General features: G+C 35.0%; 1 protein-coding gene across 5 annotated transcripts in view; it reads left to right on the top strand.

Moving 5' to 3' along the window:
- Atp11c (ATPase phospholipid transporting 11C) overlaps positions 1–18,455 on the top strand; it is a 148,897-nt gene that overhangs the window by 124,241 nt on the left and 6,201 nt on the right. For all 5 annotated transcript variants that reach the window (XM_042667583.1, XM_042667581.1, XM_042667582.1 and 2 more), the window contains 5 exons: positions 2,075–2,202; positions 6,714–6,849; positions 9,584–9,649; positions 11,608–11,711; positions 14,581–14,734. In XM_042667583.1, coding sequence (XP_042523517.1) covers positions 2,075–2,202; positions 6,714–6,849; positions 9,584–9,649; positions 11,608–11,711; positions 14,581–14,734 — 588 coding nt within the window. The remainder of the gene's footprint in view (positions 1–2,074; positions 2,203–6,713; positions 6,850–9,583; positions 9,650–11,607; positions 11,712–14,580; positions 14,735–18,455) is intronic.

Consider the following 18,455-nt stretch of genomic DNA (forward strand, 5'->3'; position numbering starts at 1 on the left):
GAAAGATTCTCAGATGTGACAACATTTGGACAGAGAGTGGAAAAGCTGAAGGAAGGATTATTATGCACACACTTTAGAAGAAATCTGTCCCTACTAGGTAAAAGGGAGGTCTTCCTGAGATGACAAATCTTCATCTTTTTTTTCTATGGTGGGGATTGAACTCAGGACCTTGCTTATGCTAGCCAAATCCAGTGCTACATCATTAGCTCCCCAAAAGTGTTTGTTTTTGCCTTTGGCTTATATTAATGCTGAAAGTAGCAGCCTTTATTGTATCTTTGGGGTACATGTAGCTAGTTGGTCTTTTTCAGTACGGAACCATATTAGGTATTCTCTGGAACTTGGAGAATAGACTATGAAGAATGTACAAATGGAATTAACATTCAAATTAACCAACAGGCATCTCTTTCTTTAGTAAAGCTAAGATGGTGTTTGTCTTTATTCTGCCATGACAAAAGATACATTTATAACAGGTTTAACAAGAAACAGTATTATCGACTAAACCTGTTGTTTGTTTGGGGACATTCTGTCTCCCCTAATTATGCATCTAAGAATTACAATTATCTCTCATGTAACCTTAGAGTACCATAATGAAACAAAAGTAGATTGATCCTTTTTTGTTTAAATGAAATTCAAGACTAAATTGCACACTAGTCAATCTAAGTTGTTGTTTTAATTTACTCATTAGTGAAAATGAATAGTTTCCAAAGAAAATGTACTGTTGTTTGCCACTGACTACTGTTCTTACTTGAGCAGTAAAAGGAATGTAGCACCTTCTTTGAATGTTTTAATTCATTGAAAATTGTTTTTGCTGCGTCAAAATATTTGTTTATATAGAAAGTATGTGAGAAGCACTTCCACTATCCATTTTCCTTTTATCAAGACTGTGGCATGTATTATCTCTTGCCTTTTTTCTGTTGAAAGCAAGAGTTGTCATTTCCCCTCCCAGAGCCTTCCTATGCCTCATATACCCCTTAGTCTTTCTCCCTGTCTCAAGTTGGAACTCCTTGATAGACAAAGAGGAATCATCTCTGTCTCTTAATACTTGGCACCTAGTAGACATTCAGTAAATGTTCTGAAGACAGCTATGATATGAACCAATGCTCTATTTGATTTGTTGCTAGCAATTTTAGTCAGTTTCCATTATGGTAGTAATTAGATCTTTAGTACTTAGATTAAAAACAGATCATTGTATTAATTGGTGTCACATTTAAATGCATTTTATTAATCTAATGTCAAAAATGCACATGAGTATGTTTTTCTTTAATGATTGCATGACAACATCTAACAGTGTCTAGCACATTGTAGATACATTGAACTCAATAAGTACTTTGTAAGATTGGAACAATCCTTTATAAATATGTTAGTGTCTGATCTGTACTCATTCTCTCATCCTGTATTTATTGAAAGTTTTCTGTATGCCAGGTTCTGTTCAATAAGCTCAGATTGTCAAAGCCCTCCAGCTAAAGTTGTTCAAATTAAGTTCATTATGGCCTACTATATGATTTGTTAAAAAGCTAATTGAAAAATCTGTGAGATACTAACAAAAAAGTGCAGTACTCTGTTTAGTGTTTTCTAAGGAATTTTATACCTTTTTTGCTGGTCATGAGCTTTGAACTCGGGGCCTGGGCTCTGTCCCTGAGCCTCTCAATGCTCAGGGCTAGAGCTCTACCACTTGAGTTACAGCACCACTTCCGACTTTTTCTGTTTATATGGTACTGAAGAACCCAGGACTTCATGCTGCTAGGCAAGCACTCTACCATTAAGCCATGTTTCCAGCCCGCAACTGATAATCTTCTGAGGGGTTTGTTGTTAATTTCTATTAGAGCTTATAGCATGTAAACATTCTGAATAAGATCCTATATTAAAGGGGACCATGTATTATGTGACACATCACAAAATGTTAATTTCTTTTTTACAGATGCCAGGGAGAATGACTTTATTAATGAAGTTTTCTTTGCTATTCCAAAAGGCATAAAAAGGGATTGTCTTGTTTTAATGATTTTTACAAACAGATAAAATTGCATCTTGTAGATTACTGCCATCCATTTCTTTTCTCTTTTGTGTGTCATTTCAGCCACTATATGATGCTGCTTATCTTACAATGTACAACATCTGCTTTACATCCTTGCCTATCCTGGCCTACAGTCTGCTAGAACAACACATCAACATTGACACTCTGACCTCAGATCCCCGATTATATATGTAAGTTGAACATGCAACTTACATCCTGTCAGACTTTCTAAGCTGTGAGTTTCAGTTCCTCTACAGGTGGAAAAGAGAGCTGCTTATTGGGTTCAATTACGTGGGTTTGTTCTGAATTTTTATCTTGATATGTTTCCTAGGCATGGGTCCTCCACTTGAATGTATGTGAGGCGTTTAATTAAGCACGAATTACTACAACATGGCCCTGCATTGTTAAAGTTTTCTAGTATCTTACAGAAAGACAGTATTTTAAAAACCCAGAAAAGAAAAAGCGCAGAAAGTTTTTTTTTGATAGTATTGATTCTGACTAGTAGATTGATCTGATGAGTCTCTGTGACCCTATTTTCTTATATACTGTTCCCCTTTGTGAGCCCCATTCTAAATAGTTTTGTTCAAGAAAATAATCAACTCATCAGGCTGTTGAATTCATTTGTGTAAGTTGGAAATTGATCCCTTTTTCTATGGATTAGAAACTTGGTGGTTTATGAGATGAAAATGCACAAATTTAAGGGGTTTTCTTTACCCCTGTAATACTCATAAATGTGTATTTAATAACTTACAGTTATACAGATTTTTAAGATCCCTCATAATTTTAAAGCTATTTACTAAGAAAAAATATAAAACATGCAAGTATATAGGGAACATTTTTTCTGTTGCATAAAACATAAAAATTGGACATAATAAAGTAGTGTCTGGTTCTATACTATACATTGTATAATCTTTAAATCAGATTAGACAAACCTAGCATCTCAGTTGTCTCACTTCTTCATGCTAAAAACATTCAATATCATTTCTCTTGGCCTACTGACATGTATAGTACACAGTTGTTATCTACAGTCACTCCACTGTGTGATAACACATCAAGACTTCTTAATCTTAACTGTAACTTAGTACTCAGTGACCAACTTTTCCCTATTCCTTTGTTCTCTCTCTCTCTCTCCAACCTGTTCTCAGCTGGGGAGAACATTCTATTCTCAACTTTCTGTTCTTGACTTCTATGATAGCAGCTTTTTTAGATTTCATATAACTGAGATTGTGTGCTATACTTACCTAAGTTTAGCATAATGATCTACAGTTCCATCTATACTGTGGCAAAAGATGACATTTCATTGGATTATTCAATATGTTCTGCTAATTCTGAATGTGTTGTAAATGGATAATTTGATCTAGAGGATTATCATAGAAATTTTGGTAGAAATCTTACAGAACTCAAATTCTGCATTTTCTTTGAAAATGAGAAACTAAGGTCTAGAAATTATTTATATAGAAATTACTTATATAAGAGTACTTACTGTGTGTATGTGTGTGTGTATATATATATATATATATATATAAAATATATATAGTGTAACCAGAGGCAAAATGAAGATTAAAATTCAGCTCTCCTGATGACCAACCCTGTGCTCTTTTAAGACAATCCCTGAAGTGAAATCCAATGGTGTATGAGCTCTGGTTAAGTGGGGCTGTGAGTCAGTGAGCAGAATTCCATCTATCCAGTGCCACCAAAAGCTCAGGCTTAACCACCTTGTTTGAGATCTTACCTCTTATCACTCGTCACTTACCATGTTACCTGATATATAGTTTAGTAAGATGTGCTTCTATGACATCTTCAGTAAGATAGGTCAACAATAGCATCTAATGGCAAGGGTTTTATGAGGATTAGACAAGTCACTATATTTAAAAAAAGAAATGTAAAAAACAGTACCTCACACATGGTAAGTTTTCAGATAGCTGATAGTTTATCTTGCGCTAATGTCCTCCTACTTACTTATACCTTCTGTTTAATGCTGAGCAACATTTAGAATGTTGAGGACCTGAAAAAAGATACTAGGTAGAACATATAATAAAGATTTCCATGAAGTTTTATTCATGATACTGCAAGTGTATATTGCGAGTTCATGAACATTTTTGCATAGAGTGTATATTTACCATATCTCATGAGAAAATAAAGGCAATAGCATACCTATTGTCAAATGGCTTTGGAAAGTAGTGTTGACCACTTTGATCAGAGATCCTGTTCTCCCCTTCTCCCCTTCTTCTTTGACCATGAACTCCTGGTCTATCTGTGATCCTACAGTATACCACTTAGTTTGAGCACTGGCATTAGGTAGCATATTGCAAATTTTAACTTTGGGATTTAGTGACAGCATTTTCAATAACTTTGGTATGAAACAAGATAATTTCTCATTTCATAAGCAACATAAAAAGTGTATTTGTTACATGGAAAGAAAGGGTGTCATTTGTTTCTTCTGCAACTTTAAGAGACAAAAAAGGTGTTCTGGTATACCTGCTGCCTGTTATTATATGGTGGTACACAGGCTTGTACTGTTGGTCAGCCTTTCTCCAGATCTTCATTCACATTCATTCTTTCCTTTATGTTGGTTGCTCTTTTCTGAGTTTCCAACAACTTCTTCCAAGTACAGCTGGAAAGCTTGAAATGTAAGTCAACATACCATGATCCCTTTATCATTGGTCCAACAGATGTTTGTTGTAAAGACCCATTTTCTGTTTTTGCACTCTTTACCTTAGCCCAAGTTAGCAAAAATCCACATTGGCTTGCAGTTGCTGGACCCTCCCCTCAAGGAACTCTTAAGTGGTACGTTCCCTGTATTTCTAGTTGCCTTGGAAACATGACTTACTGGCTATGAGGAAAGCTTGTTTGTGAGAAGCTGCCACCTCTTTCTCCTAGCAGTTCTCTGGGAAAAATAGTATCACCAGCATTTCAGATTTCGGCATACCTGAAAATTCCAGTAGATAAAAATTGTACAATTGCCATGTTTTCAGGAAACTCCACAGTACTCAGTACTAACTAGCCTTGGTTGGTTATCTCTACATTACAATACATACAACCCAGTGACATTTTCAAAGATGTTATCAAAGGTGTGTTATTTGATGTGATATGTTTAGATACCATTTGATAAATGTTAAGAGAAATTTGAAATAGAAGCCAAAAACAATGTGTCTAGAAACCCATCTTCATTCTGTAGCTCTGCTTCATTAGAATTGATCACTTTATTTCATTTTTCTGACTGGCGCTGAGACTATTATGCTATTGATATGAGGACCATGGTGGAAACTCAGCCCAATTAGGAAAGTTCATGAGATTCTTATCTCTGATTAATCAGCCAATGGTAGAAATGAAGTTGTGGCTCCAGTGGTAGAACAACAGACTCTGAGCTCAAGCCTCAGTACCAGCATGCATACACGCACGCGCACACACACACACACACGCACACATGCACACGCGCACACATGCACACATACAGTATATAGTGGTAACATTTGCAGATGGAAAACTTGGTAGCATCCTTAAGAACAGATGCTTATAAAGGACTGTCTCTTAGTAATAAGTGAAATTTACCACTACACTAGTGGTTCTGAGACTCCAGTGCACACTTAGGATGCTTAAGAAGCTGTACAAATACTTTAATGGTCTGGTTATGCTTCATAGAAAGTTAATGAGAATACTAATGGTCACCAGACAGCAGTATTTATTTGTTTGTTTATATATTTATTTATGTACCAGTTCTGGGACTTGAACTCTGGGCCTGGGTACTGTCTCTAAACTCCTTTTGCCCAAGTCTAAAACTTCACCACTTGAACCACAGCACTACTTCTCACTTTTTCTGTATTTAATTGGAATTAAGACTCTCACAGAAGCCTGGGCGGGCTTCAAAACATGATCCTCAGATCTCAACCTAATGAGTAGCTAGGATTACAGGCATGAGCCACCCTTGCCTAGTTTTAATTACTTTTAATTGACATATAACAATTCTATTTAGAGGATTAAAACAGTACATGTAATGATCAAATCAGGATAATTAACATGTCTATCATTTCTTCTTGATGGAAACCTTCACATTCTTTTCTACTTATTTTAAAGTGTATAATTATTGCAGACTATATCCTATCTCTCACTAACTGTATTTTAGTACCTATTGTCCATTCTCTCATTAGCACACATACACAGACAAACACACTTCCTAACCTCTAGTGACTTCTACTTTATTTTTTTGCGATTAATATTATTCATTTCCACAAATACATACATATCTTTCTAGGCATCAACAACTTTTAAAGATTCCCAGGTGATTTTATTGTGTAACCTTTGGGAACCATTATGTGAAACTTTCCTTAAGTTCATAGTTTGTAAATGAGAATTATAATAATTCCTATTTCATGTAGATTTTATGTGGATGAAAGTAATTATGTTTGTGACTATATGTGTATGTATACAAAACTCATATCAGATCCTGTCCTATACTGAATAATTTTTAAATGGAAATTATTATTAATGATACTGTTGTCAGTAGCCATAGAAGTGTTGTGAAGTTTATTCTAATACCTTAGGGGGGTGATTACCTGAAGATCAACTTTTGGCTTAATGACCTTAGTTCATCAGGAATAATGCCCTTGATTGTAGTAAGGTTCAAACTTATACCCACCTTTGGTGTTAATGGTATTGTTAATAGCTAACAGATTTATTAACTTGTTTTCCTCCATTTCTGTAGGAAAATTTCTGGCAATGCAATGCTACAATTGGCTCCTTTCTTATATTGGACATTTCTGGCTGCCTTTGAAGGAACTGTGTTCTTCTTTGGGACATACTTTCTTTTTCAAACTACATCTCTGGAAGAAAATGGAAAGGTAAAAGAATATGTTGTTACATCTTTTTATTATAAGCATGAATTATCTTGTTTTCCTAGGCACTGTGTTTGTGTTACATATAGCTTGCGAACTTTTTTCTGAAGATACTGTGTTTCCTCCACTTCTTTAAAATAGTGTTATATAAGAAATCACTTCTTTTGTGCAAGGGTAATTCAATTGTAATTTTTACATGCTGAATAGAGTTCCTGAGACTTCAGACTTTGGAGTTCTGCCTTTTGTTGTGAGAAAAAAGGGTTTTCTTGTTTTAAAACAAAGTCTGGGCCCAGTTACTTCTCATTCACAGTGACATTCAATGATTGGAGTTGTAGGAGGGTAGCTGCTAGATCTTTGGAGTGTTAAACCAAGAGGTTAAGAGAAGGAATTCTTTTTTTCCACTTCTTTTGTGGTGGTTCTGTAGCTTAAACTCAAGGCTTTGGTTGCCGTCCCTGAGCTTTTGTGCTCACGGCTAGCTCTCTACCGCTTTGAGCTACTGCTCCATGTTTGGCTTTTTTATTTGTCTGTTTTGTTTTGTTGGTTGTGAGGCCTGAACTCTAGGCCTGGGCGCTGCCCCTCAGCTCTTCAACTCAAGGACAACACTCTTACAACTTGAGCCACAGCACCACTTCCGGGTTTTTCTGCTTATGTGGTGCTGAGGAATCGAACCCAGGGCCTCATGCATGCAAAGCAAGCACTCTATGACCGAGCCACTTTCCCAGCCCTGGCTTTTTTTTTTTAAGTTAATGGAAGATAAGAATTTCAGGGACTTTCCTTCCTGGGCTAGCTTTCAACTGTGATCCTCAAATGTCAGCCTCCTGAGTAGCTAGGATTAGATGTGAGTCAGCAGCACCTGGCTAAGAAGGAATTACTTTTTGTCCTTCTTTCCTTCCAAATTGGAATGTAGTATTTTCTACAAAGATTGCACTGGTTCTCCCTGTATCTTCTAAGCAGCTGCATTGGGATGATTTAACCCTACCTGCACTCCAGGAGAGAATTATTGATGGGGAAAAGGAAGGCAATGTGCAACTACCCACTGAAAGCTAAATGTACTGCCTTGCATGCTGCTCTCATTGATGTTTTCCTTTGCCATTTCTGGTATTCTTCTTTTATGGTCATTCTTACAAGTCATAATGTGAAACCAGAATCTAAGATTCAAAGATAGTTTACTGAGTACAGTAACTATGTCTAGAACCCACTCAATTAACATTTCTTAGAGAAGTGATAGGTTCAGTTTGAATGGTACTTTGAAATTAGGTACTGTGGTCAAAACCTCGAATTTGGTGTAACAAATCATTTTAAATCAATTTATTATGAATCCATGAAATTTTTAATCACAAAGTAACTGTTGGGGAAGTGAAGATTTACTTTAGAATAGATATATGTAATACTTGGCAAAGAAACTGCCTGATAAATTTGGGGTATTCTTGGGAATATCTATTAATCTTCCAAGTCAGCTTCACCCATTGCTAGGAAGGGATTCAATTTTCGATCTCTCAGATCCTTTCACTTTATAACTGATTCTGTAATATTTACTTTTTGTTTATTGGACCATAAATGATAATATAGCTACCTGTTCCTTAACAGAACATCTAATGGGTTGGTAGATTGGCTGCCTAGTAAGAACAAGGCCCTAAGTTCAAACTATGAGCACCATAAAATTAAAATTAAATAAAACAACATAAAATAATTGACAAGCTGAGTGTGGTGACTCCCAAGTACCTGGGAAGCTAAAGCATGAGGATTGCAAGTTCAAGGCTACAAAGCAACTTTCAGGTCAAGCTAGGTTACATAATGATATGGATCTGAGAAATAGGGGAGAGTAAGTGGGAAAGGAGGAGAGAAAGAAACAAAATGCTAAAGTAGATGGATAGTCTCTTGTAGTCCTTTTGGTATGATTTATTAGCTCAGAGTATTTTTCAAGTGTTACATAAGAAGCAGTAGCTCAGCTTCTCAACCATTTTGAGTTGCTGGAGTGCAGATTAATAAGGTTTTTACTGTACATATCACTGTCTTTTTAAGTTTTTGCTAAAACTACATTATGTGTAAGAACTGCTATCAGCAACTAAACATAACACCCACGTATGATTTGGTTGAATCCTTTTTTGCTTCTATTAACCTTAATTTTTTGTTTTTATTTTAAAAAAAAACGTTTACATCTCATTTTCTGTTTTAATGTTATGCAATCAGATCTTGACAGCATTTGGTAAGCATATGTGCCATTCATTGCCATCATTTGGATTTATACATGGTATCTGTTTTTCTTTGGTGTGCACATGCTGACAGCTCTAGTATTTACAGTCAAAAGTTACACTCACTTTAAAAATGTGATTTCATTTGTCTGCAAATTACTACTTATGCAAGAGTTTTAGTTATATCTACAAAAACCCATGTCAAACTCTTTAGTGACTTGAATCAAATGACTTATTTTGATGAACATTGCTATTAGTAGAATAGTTCTATTTTGGGGTTTTCTCCTGATTTTATCAAACTAGTAACTTCCTTGTTCAATACTGCATGGAATAATGGAAATGTATCCTACCAGTCACAGATACTATATGCCTGTCCATGAAAATTTAGTCACAGGAAAATCCAGCATTGTCACTTGATATTATTGACCATTATTTTCATAAATCATGCTAAAATCTTTGCCAATTACATGCAGTATTAAACTTGATTTTTAATTTTTATGCAAGCTTATGTCTGTTTATAGTACATGTAATTGTTAAATGTTTTTCAGGTATATGGAAACTGGACCTTTGGAACTATTGTTTTTACAGTCTTAGTATTCACTGTAACTCTGAAGGTTAGATTTTTATTTATTCAAATACATTTTATATCATTTTCTCCTAATCTTTATTTTTGTTGATATTTATCATTCAACCTTTTATTTAAATGCTTATTAAAATATGTATGATGCTAGAAATTTACACATTTGTTTACTATTTGTGATTTTCCCCCATGTATCTTAATTATTGTTTTGAAGGCATTATGTGACATCATCAGGCTGTGAGTGTGTATGCATGTATGTTCACATGTTAAGTACTAGCACCATTGTTTAAAATGTATATATTGTGTACAGAGTCCTGGCCTGAAAGGAATTTAGACATGTAAGACAGTTAAACATATGTTCATGAGTAAGATATGTATGCAAAGGTATTTGGTAGTGTTAATCTTATTAGTCAGTGAAATTTACTCTTTTAGTGATGAGTTACATAAAGATGTGCAGCAGGTAGAAGAAAGATAATTTTGGAAAAATCATTGATATTGACATGCAACCCTGTAATAGCAGTGAGATCTCACAGAATTTTATCCTTGAGGCTCATGAACTGAGATGCTTAGAGTTGTAAACAACTCACTTAGGATCTAAGAATGACTACCTTTAGCTGAATTGCAGCACATCCAATGGTCAATGCAGAATTCAGAAGTTTTCAGGTTATAAGCCTTGTCTGTCTTCTCTTCAAATCTTTGTTCCCATTTCATTTTTCATACCAAAAGAGCTAGTAGATGCTTGCATTGTTTCAGTGATATCGGACATTTAAAAAAATGCTATAATTCATCTCAGTTTAACCACTTAATAGTTGTATATCCTTGGACAAGTGGCTTAGCTTGTCTATAATTCAGTTTCCTCATTTATAAAAAGGTACCATCCCTGTCTGAAAATTCTTTATGAAATGAAACAAAACATTAGAATGATGTCTGGCACATAGAACATGCTCATTATAATAGATGCTAATTGTTATATATTTTTATGATTCCCAGGGTCATGATTTTGAAGTGGAACCTGCCCCCCCTTCTCCATTTTTTTCTCCTGTACTTAAGACCATAAAGTTTCTAGGTGCTCTTTACAGTTATACTCAGCATTACTGCAGAATCTCTCATATATTCCTCTAAAGACATCCACTTCTTCCTTTTGTCTGACTGTTAAACTATGACATTTTCCTAGCCATCCAGAATGGGGGGATTCACCATTGGCCTGCATTAGCAATGTTACAAACATCTTGTTTATGAATGAGAAATTATAACAGAGGATATTAGCTTTCGTGAGAGAGAAGTTTTAAACAAGTACAGAAAGCCATTCTTTTCTATTAGATCACATTTGGAAAACCTCAAGCACAGTAACCCCAAAACACAATGAATCCTTGTAGAAACATGTACACGTTAAAATCTTTATGTCAACAATTTATTAATTTAATGGAATAGATATAGTTATTACAATGAAAAGTCAAGTCCATGATCCATTGCTATATGATTCAAGATATAAAGAGCTAACTAGCTCATCTGTTGTGTGAGCTTTTGTGATCTCTGTATTCCCGGGTACCCCTCTCCTACTTTTTTTCAGCATGCCTACATTCACCAGCTGAAAATCATAGGCCTTGTCCTTTTTGTCGTAATCTGCTTGACTTCCACTTGGGGCCCCATACTCTTCAATAGTCCCCCTCAACATTACCATTACCACATCATTCCTTGTTTATCACTCGGTACAGAGACATTTGCAGTCCTGTGCCTACTAGATACTTTGCTGGACCACACTGCCTATACTCTTAAAATTGAGGCCTCAGGGCAGAGCTCAGGTTTCTCACCTTACTTAGGTCTTTGAAAAGCCTGCATTCTTATTAATCTTTTAATTCCATTCCCTTCTGGCTCTGTGGCCAGAGCTAGATCCTCCCATATGTATCGTATTTGTACATATTATCAGATATTATAGTGTATTACTTGGTGGTTTATGTCCATCATTTAGTCTTTTGTGTTGTATCTTTTCAGCTGGCCTTGGATACCAGATTCTGGACATGGATAAACCACTTTGTGATTTGGGGATCATTAGCCTTTTATGTATTTTTCTCTTTCTTCTGGGGAGGAATTATTTGGTAAGCAGTTGTACATGTGTAAGCAATATATATATAGCAATATATATATATATATATATAGTTTATAGAGAGTACATGTAAACATTCATTATACTTTTAAAGGTTTTATTATATAAGATGTCAGAAGCTGGGAGCCAATGGCTCATGCTTGCAATTCTAGCTATGTGGGGAGGCCCGAGCCAAAAGTTCTAGAGCATCACAGCTGAAATTACCATTTTATTAATTTTAGATGTAAGGAGGTCGATTCTACCACTTATTCTTAAGATTCATTCAGTTCATCTGGGTTCAGTAGATGTGTGCTCAGAGTATATTTTATTCATAATACTTTTGGAGAAATAGCAATGAATAAACTATACCCTGCCTCAAGGAGATAAAAAGTCCAATGATGCACATATAAGCTGTGATTTATTGGAGTTGTAAAAGACAAAAATATAATGAATTGTAACTACTTTCCTTATTCTCAGAGGTCTATATTTTGCTTTTAAATATCAAACTTGTTTTTATTAATCAATGGCTAGAGGCAAAGCTAGAATAAGCCAAATGTGTAAGAGTCCAGAATACATTACTTTTGTTCCTTTGAGCAAAATTTTACAATTCACAGAGATGTGATGATTTTGTTTATGTTGGAACTTCATTAAAAGAAACTTTTATTTGGAAAGCTTTTAAAAGTAAAAGCCCTAAGAAATAAAAAAATAGGAAAAACTTAATCACTTCAGGTAGTATTGAGTCCAAAAAGTATAATTGGATCATATATTTGGTACCTGTATAAATATTGATTGAGGGCTAACTTGCAAGTCTCTGTTTTCTTGAGTAATATACAAATAAATCGAAGTTGATTTAAACTCAATATGCAATTGTATGTCTGCCCATAATTCTGACTTGTGAAGTCAATCAAAATATGAAAATTTCCACAAGCATAGACTATTTCTAGCAATCTAAATGAGTTTCTAACCTTATGCAGACTTTTCCTTATTGATTAAAATCAGTCCTTGAAATTATTTAATTACATGTATATTATATAATTATTTATATTCGTTAGGGATACTAAAAAGAATACAACGGTCCTCCTTTATCCCAGTTTTTGAGGTTTTAGTTTGTCAGTCCAAAAATTATAAATGGAAAACTTCTAGAAATACCTAATTCATAATTTTTACATTTCACTCTTCCAAGTAGTATGATAACGTCTCATTCTATCCGAGATGGGAATCATTGTTCTATCCAACTCACCATTATTCACATAGTAGCTGGCACACAACTGTGCTTATGTTTAAGTAATCCTTATTTTACTTAGTAAAATCTCCAAACAAATATGAATGATACTGTCAGTTTTATTACAATATATTGTTATAATTGTTGATGCTTATTATAATTAAACTATCATAAATAAGCATTACAGGAAAAAGTCACAGTGTGTGTGTGTGATGTGTGTGTGTGTGTGGAGAGAGAGAGAAAGAAAATGTTATATTTTACTTTCTGCAGCTTCAAGCAGACAGTGGGAACAAATCCGTTTTATTTTGTTGTCCAAAGTACCTTTTCTAAGTAGAGTTATCCAAGTTGAACTACTACTACATGAATATAAACTTAAAAGTGAACAACAAAATGTGACTAGAATCTATGCAAAACTGTAGCTGAATGCTAATTATAGTTAATGTTTCTGGACATTCTGGCTCTTTTGGGGGGCTTGAGCTATGGGAAAGTTTGATTTTTTTTGAAACTCAATGCAAAAGTAATTGTTTCTGTCTTTTTTTGTAGCCAGATATATTAATCAGAGAGTATTGTGAGTACAATCAGTATAAAGGAACACCCTGTGGCTATATGTCACTTTCCTATTGGCTCATTGTTAAGGCTGCATTAACTGCCTAAAAATTATTCAAAGTAATTTTCAAAACTAAGGTAGGGTAGAGGTCTACAGAAATATTTGTATGGTAGACTTTCTAGAAAGCCTGTCAGGTTCTGGCCCCATGAGTTTCTCTGCCTCCCTCTACAATCTACTCATTATATGTAAAAATTCAAGCCACAAGCTTGTTACAAAAGGGAATACAAACATAAAATTTTAATGAGAAACCAGTTTACTTTCTCCAAGTATGATGCATGATCTGTGACCTAATAAAGATCCAAGTACAATTCTTATCCTAGGATGATTTGGTGTTCATCCTGACCTTAAGTAGCCATTTCCTTTCTCTCAGCTTAGAAAAAAAAATAAAGTAGCACTGTGAGACTCTATGCAGTGAACCTCAGACAGTGAAAGTGAGGCTGTGCTTCTCAGTGTCTACTTTGCTCATAGAGTAACTTGAAATGAGATCTAAGTTTAGAATGAGGAATTTGCCTGGATTTCTATTTCTTACTATTTTAGTGAAAATCAATCTACTTGATATACAGTTAATACCTATTTGCAGATACAAATGGCATATTCATTTGTGAGAAATTATAAACTCTATAGTCCTTTTTATATTTATATGGGTTTTTTAAAAGAGGAAATGGTTATATAAATGCCTTTTGAATTTCCAAAATAGGGCATAAATCCATCATATTAATAAAACATCTGAAGAAATAAAATGCTTGTTAGCATGAAAATTAACAATTTCTCCTGAATGTTTGAATTGAAGCTCTATCATTTCTAATGCACATAAATATTCACAAGCTTCATAGTTGATTGCCTGATGTTTTTGAGTCAGATAAATTTTATCATTTTTTCCTTTTCTTTCCAAACATTTGGTAAATGCCATTTGTTTACTATTTATGGGACAAAATTATTTTTTTTAATGTGTATAAAGTTCTTTTTAAGTGCAAAAACAATTTTAATTAAGCTTTTTTATTTTTTGATAGGCACTGATTTGTTTTTCCTTTATGTATTTTCTTTCCACTCCAGGCCTTTCCTCAAGCAACAGAGAATGTATTTTGTATTTGCTCAAATGCTTTCTTCTGTATCCATATGGTTGGCCATAATTCTTCTAATATTTATCAGCCTTTTCCCAGAGATTCTCCTGATAGTTTTGAAGAATGTAAGAAGGAAAAATGCCAAGGTAAGAACTAAGTTTATATCACAAATTCACTTTTGAAAGGGGCTTCGGTATGTGCCATGAACTAAAAACCTTATTTAGAGAATTGCATTAGTTAAAGCATGTTAAACCCCTCCTTACAGGTTCATCACTTAATTTCCTCTTCTGCATAAAAAGTATAGTAAAAACTTCGTTACCCAATGCAGGTGGTAAGTAGATTCCTCAATAGTGTTCTGTGTGACCTTTAGCAATCCATATGGAGTATCTCATGTGCTCCATATGGAATTTTAAAAGGAAAAATGATTTTATTTTGTATTTAGCCCAGAATTTTCACACCAGCTATTTCCACACCAACATTTCAGCATTAACCTTAGTAATTTCCATGTGAGCTGTTTGCAGATTTTTTTAAGTTGATAATCTCAATTTGCCTTTTTCAAACCTTTCCCCTTCCTTTAATTATAGTGCTGCTTAATCTCTGTGTTGCTTCTAGCCCTTTCTCTCTAGCCATATATTTTAATCAAAGAGAATTCCCTGGATGTGTTTTTTACATCCATATCTTCTGAACACACTAGTAAAAATTCAAGGTTGTTTTTAGGAGTGTTTTTATTTTTATTTATTAAATCATAAATTTCTATTGGGATGAGAAGTTATTTCCATCTGTCAGACTATCTGATATTTTCTGAACATTTCTTTCAAAACCTTTAACGTAAAAGAGGTAGATTAGCCTAGAAAATAAACTTCTGCTAGATTTTGTCTAGCAAGTTAATTAATTATGTCATATTCCTGCCAACACGAGCTCCCTTTTGCCAAAACAAAGAATAGTTTCTGTGATATTGTTACCAACTAGATTATGTAGCACCTCTAAGGGTAGTAGTATAAGCCATGTTTTCCTCATTTCTTTGATCAAATTTGCTAGCCAGATAAAACCCCAAACTGATTTATCACGTTTTGGGTTTTTTGGTTTTTTTTTTGGTACATTGAATTGATAGGACTCAGTGCTTAACGTTAATGTAGATACGAAGATTTAAAGTCATTACAATGAAAAAAATCTTGAGCTAGGCACTGGAGGCTCATACCTCTAATCCTAGCTATTCAAGAGGTTGAGATCAGAATTCTGAGTTTCAAAGCCATCTTAGGCAGAAAAGTCAATGAGACTTTATTTCTACTTAACCAGCAAAAAAGCTGGATGTGAAAGAATGGCTCAGGTGGTATAGCACCAGCTGGTTCTGAGCAAATAATCTAAATGAGAGCATAAAGTCCTGAGTTAAACCCCAGTACAAAATAATCATGTGATTAACAGGTCCATACCAACAGGTTTCTCCAAGACGGGCTCAAGTGGCAATTCACAGAAAGCCAAATAAAAAAATGTTGCACTAATAAATTATTTGGTTCCTTTTTATAGTAAAGAATTTGTAAAGGAGGACCTCTGAATTATTCTTCCATTCTCCCTGTTTGAAGTGCTCTTTAGGGTCCTCCTAAATGTTCTTTTATTTGGGATATCTAACTCCAACTTCATGCTCTAAAGATGATACCTACTATCTCAGAAATCAAAGTCTTCAGACATATCCTCTTCTTATGCCTACTCCTTAAAAGATTAATAGCTACAATGTTTAGTGATATTTATATAGGACATTAAATGGATGGACACTACTCAACACTCAAAAATACATAAGCTTAGATGCTTTCTTTCCACACAAATGGCAGTGAAAGTACAGAGTTGTGGGACTGCAGACTTTTTCACTTAGCAACATAAAATGTTACCAGGAGTTCAGCAGGAAATTTGTTTGTCATGGGTTCTATCTATGATAGAAGGAATTCTTATGTCTGTATTGTAGCTTCGCATGCTAATGTGCTAGAAACAACTAGGAATTTTTCATAACCATTTTCATTCATTCAGTCATTCATTCATTTAGTCCTCCCCTCTCAGAACCAATAAACATTTATTGAACCACCTACTGATGAACATCTCTCTTTTTATCCAATGTCTGAAAAGCTAGTTGGTTTTTCAGATGCTGTGGGATTTTCAGAGCTGCAAACGAGGGCAAACTAATTATGAGCATTCAGCAGCACTGCCTTTTTTTGTATGAGAAAATGCAAGAGCAAAGTAGTATACAAGAATGTATAAAGACCAGCTAAATTATGGCAGCCATAGCTCTTCTAATAGGTCGTATCTGCTTCCATAATGCTCTATTTGACCATATCAGAGAAGCAAAGATGAACTTGTAAGTCAAGTTGAATGAGTATCTTACGTTTGCCAAAAGGCTGACATTCTCAGTGATTTCTTACTTTGGTATTCCTTGGTAAAGCAATGGCTTCATTTGAAAAAGAAGCAAAGGGTCCTTTTACACTGTGTCTTCCTCAGAGTCTAACAGATTCTGTAATGGGGTAAAAAATGTGTCTAGAGTAGAAGATGTATGTTCCTGACTTGAGCCAGTTAAGCACCTGTGTATTGTATACATTTGGCTGGAAATGCCCTATGACAGAAGGTAGCCAGTGCTAACCTTCCTGTGTGTCTTGGCAGCTGCTTTGAAACGAAGACATTGTAGTGAGTAGTGACATGGCTTTGGGTTTTGAGAAAAAAAAAACTAGGCTATTTATATTTAATAATTCTGTGAGCAGCTTTAGAGTGCCCACTATTCAATTTGATGTTTATTGACTGAGGGTCCACTGTGAGTTAGCTATTATAGTAGGTGTTGGGAATTTAGGGATGAGTCACATATGGCCCAGCTAACAGGAACTCTTGCTCTAGTTAAATTAAAGGGCATTCATATGGAAACCTTCTGTAAGCAGGTATAAAGCAGAATAGTATAATCAGTTATAAGACTTGTTACACAACACAACTGAGCTATTTTAAGGCCCAAGTCATCACCTCCTGAGGCCTTCAGTAGAAATGCTTAATATAGAAACCTCAAGCAATTATAAACAGAATTATCTTCAAAAAGAGGCCCTCATAGTCATTTAATTCATATCCTTCAACCAAATTTTCTTTTTGTTATAAAACTTAATGTTTAAGAACCATAGAGCTTTCCTCTAGTTTATAAAGTGACAGACCTGATAGCTGTACTGTTGACAGTATGATAGAACTACCATTGAGCACTGAATAGTGAAACAGCAAGATAATAGTTTAAAGGGAGTTTGAACTTTAAGATTGTGGTAATTTCAAAAAGCTATGTCTCCTTTATGCACAGTCATTGCCTGCCTGTAAATCACTCAAGTATATCTGGACCTTCTAACCAATGGTAAATACCTCTTCAATTCCCAGTAGGGGGAGTTTTCATTCTTCCTTATGTACTGTTTTCTTCTAAACCACAACAATCAAGAGAGGTTGGACTGCCTGCTAGACAGCAGAAAAAGAATCTAGTAGGAAGGGATCTAGCAACAGGGCCATCTAGTGTGGATGTCTATATACATGGAAAGAAATACATTGTATAGGAAGCTCTTTAAAAATCAAAGACATGGGGCTGGGAAGGTGGCTCAATGGTAGAACGCTTGCCTTGCATGCCTGAGGCCCTCGGTTCGATTCCTCAGCACCACATAAGCAAAAAGAAAAAAGCCGGAAGTGGCGCTGTAGCTCAAGTGCTAGAGCGCTAGCCTTGAGCTGAAGAGCTGAGGGACAGCGCCCAGGCCCAGAGTTCAGGCCCCACGACCGGACCCAAAAAAAAAATAAATAAATAAAAGTCAAAGACAAGCAGGGCACCCACGACTCTTGCCTGTATTCCTAACTATTCATGAAGCTGAGGACTGT

This window comes from Dipodomys spectabilis, unplaced genomic scaffold (assembly GCF_019054845.1).
Source record: "Dipodomys spectabilis isolate Male_0828 unplaced genomic scaffold, ASM1905484v1 ptg000414l, whole genome shotgun sequence".
NCBI classification, from domain to species: Eukaryota; Metazoa; Chordata; class Mammalia; order Rodentia; family Heteromyidae; genus Dipodomys; species Dipodomys spectabilis.